We start from the raw sequence: 7,811 nt of genomic DNA, 5'->3' as shown, positions 1-7,811 counted from the left end.
GATCATAAGCCAAAAAGGGGGAAGAGGCTTGGCCCCCCCCTGCATGTCTGAAGCAAGTGGATGCTTAGAAGAAAATGTGTTCTGCCAGGAGATTTGAGATAGTGGCCTTATACCACCGAAATAATACAGTCGGCCTTGGAGGACTGTTTTCCTTTCTTCCCACAAGGTAAAAAAAAAGAATCCCATGCCACCAGCAGTTTTACTGTTTCTTGGGAAAAGAGCTTCCACAGCTTGGAGCCGTAAGAACTCTTCTCCTATGGTGCTGGATGATAACTGTAATGAGTAGTATGATCTGTGTTAAAACTTCCATCCCTGCCTCTCTTGCGCAGGAAGCATGGAGGGGTGGGGAGAGGTAACCTGGGAGAGACAGGTTCCCAGAAAGCTTAACAGGTGTCTTAAAATGTCCATTTTTATTTCTTCTTGTAAAGTTTTCCCTCTCTCTGTTCCCTTCCCCAAAGAATGCTAAGTATTCTTAGTATTCTTAGTATTACTAAAAACTACTAAGTATTCTTTGTAATAAGAAAAAAAAAAACTTAGTTTTTAGTAATAAAACTATTTTGCAACTTAAATTATTCAGCCTGTCTGACCATTCTCTGGAGCATATATGTATGTTTCTCTCAATTATGTTATGTAATCTAAAAGCCATAACTTTTAGTGTTAATTGGGCTTTTTTTGCTCTCCCTTCTGCCTTCTCCAGTGGTGGGGGGAGGGATGTCATGGGTCCCTCTCAAGCTTTTGGCTTTTGGCTAAGTTCAAACCATGACACCAAGAAGCATCAATCATGGCTGGATTTCTCTTGGATTTAACAAATGAATTGAAAAATATAAGTTGGGAGTGGAAATGTGTCTTGTATTTATGCAGTTTTTCATCCACAGTCAAACACCATTCTTTAGCATTTAGCCTTGAATTTTGTTCGTAATATTTTGCACTCTGTTTATCTTCACTAAATGCTGAACAAATATTTCAACAGGTTAGAGTAATAGCCAACCTCTCTATAAGGACACAGACAACTATATTTTTATTTTTGGAAGCATATGATAATTTCATGTGTAGTAAATATCTTCTGGAAAGTTTATCCTCGTTCCCAATGTCTGAAATACTGATATGTTCAAATATTTTTTATGAATATATTCCGTGTACCCTAAAAATTGCGTATAATGTTGCAGGAGTAGGAGGAACACTTAATATAGTGTTCTGTAAGCACGCTCTGAAAAGGATAAGAACCATAAGATCTGAATTTTATAGTGGTAAGCTCTAGCAAAATATTGAACTCTGTATGAAAAAAGAAAGAGCAGAAGATACCCAAATATGCACAGACTGCCTTGAGTGGTACAAAGTATACCTGTTATTACTGGCAGGTATGCCCTGCCAGTTGAGTTTCTCATTTCTGGCTGCCATGGCAAAGCATTTTTTTTTTTAAATTAAAGTTTTGAAAAGGGTCTTTAACTTACTTGACATAAGACTATCTTAATTATTGTTATGTTGATTTGGTGCTCCTTTAGTTTGGAAGTCATAACCTCAGTAGGAAATGCAGACGTACAACACTATTAACTCTTAAAACTATACAGTGATGTAATAAAGTTTAAAGAGCCCAAAGTTGCAAGTGTATTGTTCATCAGTAGAACCTTCTAATGCTGACTTTCTATTCCATTCTTTCTGTGTAGTTCTTTTGACAGCAAGTTTGTTTATCAGCAAAGAGGACTTGGACCAATTGATCAGAACACAATTATTGTCATGAATCCAAGTAATGCAAAACTGCTTCATTCCASCGGCAAAAATCTGTAAGCTGTTTTTTTTTTGTTTTGTTTTTATTTAATCTGTATGTTTTATGCCAAAGAGTCTCTGAATCCATTTTCATGTGTTTTATATTATATTTGTACATTTACATATGATTGTGTAATTGCAGCCTATGACTATCTTAAAGTAAATGAGTAAATAAATATGAAATCAACTAAAAACAAAATTAATTCGCAACTCAAAAATTAATCTTTGCCAACTCTGCTTTCTAACATTCCATACAATTGAATCTACCAGCCAGATTAACAGAAATGCAGAGCTCATGAATTTTGTACATTGTCCTTACCAATGCCAAAATAGCCTGAGTGAGATATTCAGCATCAGCTGAACTTCAGAACTGAGATACTCTTGATAAGAAAATTCTAACATGTAAAGCAATATTTTTCATTAAGTGCTACCTGTAGTTAGTTTGTACAGCATTTGGTTTTGATCACTAGATAAAAAAAAACAGATCTTCACATCTATATAATTCTTTCAGAAAAATGTTTTTAACTTAATTCTTCTACATTTGTGCTTACAGATTTTATTTACCGCATGGTTTGAGTGTGGATAAAAATGGTAACTTCTGGGTCACAGATGTAGCTCTTCATCAGGTATGTTTCTGAAGCTTTTGTACCAGGACTTCAATGTTTTGTTAAAAAAATACTTTCGTTTTCCTAGAGATTTGACATCACTTGTTTATCTAGGCCTGTTAGAATAACATTAAGAATAGGGTAACAGAAATTGAAATATACTTAATAGAATATAGTTGCATTGAATAATTTGCTACATRGACATAGCATGTAGAAATAATAGGATCGTAGGAAGGTCTCAGTTGGGACCTTAAAGACCATCTTGTTCCAACTGCCCTGCCATGGGCAGAGATATCTCCCACTATCCCAGGTACTCAGAGCACCATTCAACCTGGCCTTGCAGACATGGGGCAGCCACAGCTTCTCTGGGCAGCCTGACCAGTGGATCACTACCTTCACAGTAAAGAACTTCCTCCTAATAGCTGATTTGAACCTACTTTGTTTTAGTTTGAAGCCATTTCCCCTTGTCCTGTATGCTCCTAATATGCTCCTGTAAAAAGTCCCTCTCCATCTTTCTTGTGGGCTCCCATCAGGTACTGGAATGCTGCAATTAGGTTACCCTGATGCCTTCTCTCTTTTCCAGGCTGAGCAACTCCAATTGTCTCAGCTTTTCCTCACAGGAGAGGTGCTCCATCCCTCTGATCACCTTGGTGGCTCCCCTGGGCTCTCTCAAAAACTCCCTGTCCTCCCTGTGCTGGCTAGGACCCCAGAGCTGGAGGCAGCTCTGCAGGTGGGGTCCCATGACAGCGGGACAGAGGGGCTGAATCCCTTCCCTCCCCTGCTGACCACATGCTTTGGATTCAGCCCAGGACATTGTTGTTCTTCTGGCTGTGAGCACGCACTGGCAGCTCATGTTGAGCTTCTCACCAACCAACACAGTCTCCTCAGGGCTGCTGTCAATCCCTTCTCCTCCAGCCTGTACTTGTGCTTGGGATTGCCTTAATCCAGGCGCAAGACCTTGCACTTGGTTTTACTGACTTTCGCACGGTTCTGATGAAGCCACTCTCTCCAGCCTGTCAAGATCCCACTGGAATTTTCTGCTACATCTTTTGCTTATTGATGTACTGAATCCAAAAAGTGAAAGTAAATTGCTTTGTAAAGCCAGGAAATTTGTATTTTAGGCAGAAGTTTCCTAGAATCAGCACTATTGAGAAACTAATAATAGATATTTTTGTCAATATATTAAGGTCATGTTTGGTACATGAATTTATTTTATACACAGTCATAAGAGTTTTTGTCTAGGCCATCTAGGTCTTAGGTTTCACTTTCTAAAACTGAAGCCCCTTTTCTTTTCCTTTTGGCTAAAAAAAGGTTTTCAAACTGGGAGCCAGTGACAAAAAGCCATTATTGACCTTAGGAGTGGCTTTGCAACCAGGCAGTGACAGAAATCATTTCTGTCAACCAACTGATGTGGCTGTGGACCCAATCACTGGCAGCATTTATGTCTCTGATGGCTACTGCAACAGTCGGATTATTCAGTTCTCTCCAAAAGGACTGTACGTGATGCAGTGGGGAGAAGGTACAGTCAGAGCTCTTGATACTTTACCTGTACTACTGTGACCATGAACTCAGTGAGCCACAAAATGACTGATGTTACTATTAATTTTTTTAATGAATTTCTATTACTGAAATAACCTTTCAGGCCCTACATGAATTTCAGCTTTGTCATTGCATCCAAATTTTCTCTCAGTTCTTTTATACACATACTTGCAGTGGTTATATATTTACTAAAAACAGAAAGTGGGGAGTTGTTGTCTTGCTTTCAATATAAGTATTGGCACATCCTGTTTTATCAAGAAAATGTTCTGACTTTCATAAAGCCAAATTTTTTGTTCAATGTTTAAGTAATCATTTTTGAAAGATTTATGCCATGATTTAATCTGATTTAAGTTTTATGAAAAATTGCATTTCTGCCTGACACAGATTTTTGTATCATGTGTTAAACTATGCTGAGTGTTCTCAGGAATTGCAAATTCTTAAATTTGGTATTTATAAAGAAAATGCAATAGGTTACCATAAGTCATTTATCTAAATGCTAGGAGAAAGCAAGTTGACCTTTGTTATTTCCCAGTGTTACATTACATTATGTGGCATATTGCTGTTTCTGAGTAAAACTGATAGTTTCAGTGTGTACCTTAACGCAAACATGGGGTTTTTGATTGCAGAGACTTCTCTAGGCAGAGCCAGGCCTGGACAGTTTCATATCCCTCACAGTTTAACCTTGATTCCTGAGTCAAGTCAACTGTGCGTTGCAGACAGAGAAAACGGTCGAATTCAGTGCTTCAGATTAGAGACTGGGGAATTCACAAGAGAGATCAAACACAACGCATTTGGAAGAGAGTTGTTTGCACTTGCATATGTTCCAGGTAATCTTTTTTCCTGTTCTTCAGATTTCAAGTAGTTCTTTGTGCCACGATGTCAGAGTATGCAGTGTTACTTCATGAAGAGTGCTATCATGTTATCTTAAGACAGATATTGTCTTTCAGAGTAGTTCTGATGCAATGGAAAATTTGAGAACTACTTGTTTTCCTACTTGCAGATGAGGGAAGCTTGCATCTAATCTCTGCTTCTAAGAAGTGACTGATTAGACTCCGTAAATGTAATGTCAGCAAGTAGATGATCTTGCTGCTTCCTGGTGACGGCACAGTTAATAATTTCATAATGAATTATTATTAATAATAACATCTCTAAGTATTCATTTCTAACTCCATTGAAGAGAGCAAAATTAAGACCAGATAATAAAGAAAGGTTTTTGCTTTCCTAAAAGAACTGAAAGCAAACAGCTTTCACTGTGTTTTTTAATATAATGGTCTGGTTAACAATTACTGTATTGAGTTTTGGGGTTAGATTTTTAATACTGATACTAACTTTATAACTGATACTGAAGATAATATAAATGTTAAGAACTAGATGAGGAATTCTGGCATGTTTGGCTCCTGACTCCTTAATACAAAATTTAATATCAGGTTTCTCTCTTTTGTGTCTGCCAAGAATGTAAAAAAATCCTGTGCTCGATGAGCTACTTGATACCTATAGTTCTGACAGTGGCAGAGGCATTCTGAGTGTGTGTTAGCCTGGATGCATTTTGTAGTCATTCCTCTCCTACTCAAAATGTATCCACAAAATCTTTATTTAGTGTGTTAGGAGATAGCCTCTGACCTCTTGCTCATAGGATCTTTCTATAGACTATTGCTCATGAGTTTTCCTAACCCTTTTTTGAACTGACTTATACTGTCTGGTTCATTGGCCATCCTGTGACATGCAGTTATAGGCTCCAGAATTCCATTATCCACTTTTTTTTKGGGGGGGGAGTTGAATAACACCTCCACACTCCCTGGTGCCTCTTCATCTTGCCTTATCCTCTTCAAACCAAAGGACCCTAGCCACCTTAGTCTCTCCCCATAACCTGTGTAATTGCTTCAGCCCCTTGAGTATTTAATTTGCCTTTCTCTTCCAGCATCTTCAGCTTCATTGGAACGTTTTTGAGACACYGAGAGAAAAAGAACACTCAGTACTCAAGATGTGGGCATGCTAAGTTTTTGCACAGTGGCAGAACTATCCCCTCCATTCTTAATTCTCCTCCTCATCATGAAACATTCTTTTGAAATTTTGCCTGACACTGTACATGGAGCCAGAGATCTCAGGAATCTTTCATTGATGGCTTGGAGATGCTCTCCTTAGCTGTAGCTGCCAGTTCCAAGTTCAAACGTCACAGAGGCATGATCTAGATTATTTGTTAGATGAAGCATCACTTCACATTTGTCTTTGCAGAAGCTCTTCTGCCATCTGTTTCACAACTCGCTTATTCTTACATAAAGACTGGACTTCCTCAGTATAATCAAGCTTTTGACTTCCCCATTTCTCCAGAACTCAGTTACCTTCCTCACACTGCTAGATGGCATTGGTCATCCCATTTTTCAGCCACTGATGAAAGCTATTAAATAAAATTTCTGACTCTGATCACTTCAAGATCATACTAATCATACCTCTCTGTCCTGAAGTGTTATAACCTCTCCCCATAAGCTCTGATCTTGACCTCCTGTTCATTAGTGGATCTTTCATTCACCACTGTGATAATGCACATTCAGTAACCTGTGATGCACAAACCACTTGTCAGGGGTTTTCTGAAAGTGCAAGTATCTCTATAGAATCTGCTTTATCTGTCTGCTTTTTTCTCCCTGTTCAGAGCTGAGGCACAACGCTTAGAGAAGCCATACCAACTTGTTCTGACAGGCCACACTTACCCATGTCTTATTCTTCATTATGGATTCTACCATCTTACTGGAGATGGCAGCCAGAATTGATAAAGAGGGTTTGCAAGCATCCTTTTGAGTCCTTCCTGTAGGGGGGCACTGCTTCCGCATTCTACTCATCTTCTGGAGGAGTGGCTGCTCGCAGTGCTGTGTTACTTAACTGGGCCTGAGGACTGTGATTTCAGATTTTGCTTCCTTCTGAATTTAAGTGAATGCCATAGCTTCTGAATTTAAGTGCATGTCATCTATGCACCTCATAAAATTTTAACTACCAGCTTGCCTTATATTTTGTGCTTCCAGTTGAGCTCTTTGTAGTAAAGAAAAAATTGAGTGTCATAATCTTCCCAACTTTTAAACAAAAAAACTGGCAAAACCAGTTTCTTTACAATAGGCCCCTAATCCCTGAGTCTCCCTTTCACACCTTTTCCTTTTGTGGTCCCACTTATTCCCCAGCTGGCTTTCTGCTTTTGATGCATTGAAAGAACTTTCTGCTATGAGGTCAACCATCCTTAGCAAAGCATTCTTCAGGTTATTGTTTTTTTAACACTTTTACATTCTTTTTACACTTAAAGAATCTGTAAAATACTGCCTTGCTGATTCTCCTCATTTTGACTAAGTGTGTCTCTTAAATGCCAAAGTTTCAACTCTTACACTGTCACGATCCATTCGAGTTGAAACGGGAATCGTGGTAGGTTCTTTTTTGGAATCTCAGGGTGCAAAAGAAAATGAGAAGGCAAAGGTATATGCTTCAAATAATCAGAGACAATTTATTTGAGTATTTTGCGATGGGAAAGGGTGAGAAAGGGAGATAGGGAGAGCGAGGGAGAAGGGGTCTTAGAAGAAAGAGAGAGAGAGAGAGAGAGAAAGTGACGGGGTTTGCGATGGGAAAGGGTGAGAGAAGGAGATAGGGGAGCGAGGGAGACGGGGTCTTAGAAGAAGGAGAGAGAGAGATCAGGGACCAGGTATAGCTACCAGCTGACGGGGTCTTCCAAGGTCCCACGATGGTTGTCATTTAGCTGGTAGGGAGATTGTTTCTCTCGGGGTGGTCTCTCTCAGAAGAGACTTTTATAGTCAGTTTCAAAGCGAGTGGCTGCAGGCCAGGCGAGGGGGGGGTCGTTGCAGGTCCAGACTTGCCAGCCAGGTGATGGAGAAAGAAAGGGCTATTGTACAACATGAGCAGGGCCTGTAC

At 39.3% G+C, this 7,811-nt stretch overlaps 1 protein-coding gene across 4 annotated transcripts in view; it reads left to right on the top strand.

Annotated features, from left to right (window-relative positions):
* Positions 1–7,269, top strand: part of LOC130586850 (peptidyl-glycine alpha-amidating monooxygenase-like) — a 36,187-nt gene extending 28,918 nt beyond the window's left edge. For 2 of the 4 annotated variants that reach the window (XM_057387765.1, XM_057387762.1), the window contains 6 exons: positions 1,665–1,781; positions 2,318–2,390; positions 2,659–2,769; positions 3,681–3,888; positions 4,535–4,735; positions 5,827–7,269. In XM_057387765.1, the coding sequence (XP_057243748.1) occupies positions 1,665–1,781; positions 2,318–2,390; positions 2,659–2,769; positions 3,681–3,888; positions 4,535–4,735; positions 5,827–5,855 (739 nt within the window). In that variant the 3' untranslated portion in view covers positions 5,856–7,269. The remainder of the gene's footprint in view (positions 1–1,664; positions 1,782–2,317; positions 2,391–2,658; positions 2,770–3,680; positions 3,889–4,534; positions 4,736–5,826) is intronic. The other 2 variants (XM_057387763.1, XM_057387764.1) reach the window with 2 other exon arrangements.
* Positions 7,270–7,811: the final 542 nt, after the last annotated feature.

This window comes from Malurus melanocephalus, unplaced genomic scaffold (assembly GCF_030028575.1).
Source record: "Malurus melanocephalus ecotype Western Australia unplaced genomic scaffold, MMel_1.1 scaffold_1356, whole genome shotgun sequence".
In the NCBI taxonomy this organism is placed as follows: Eukaryota; Metazoa; Chordata; class Aves; order Passeriformes; family Maluridae; genus Malurus; species Malurus melanocephalus.
The sequence above is the reverse complement of the archived record's forward strand: the minus strand, read 5'-3'. Positions and strand labels throughout refer to the sequence as shown.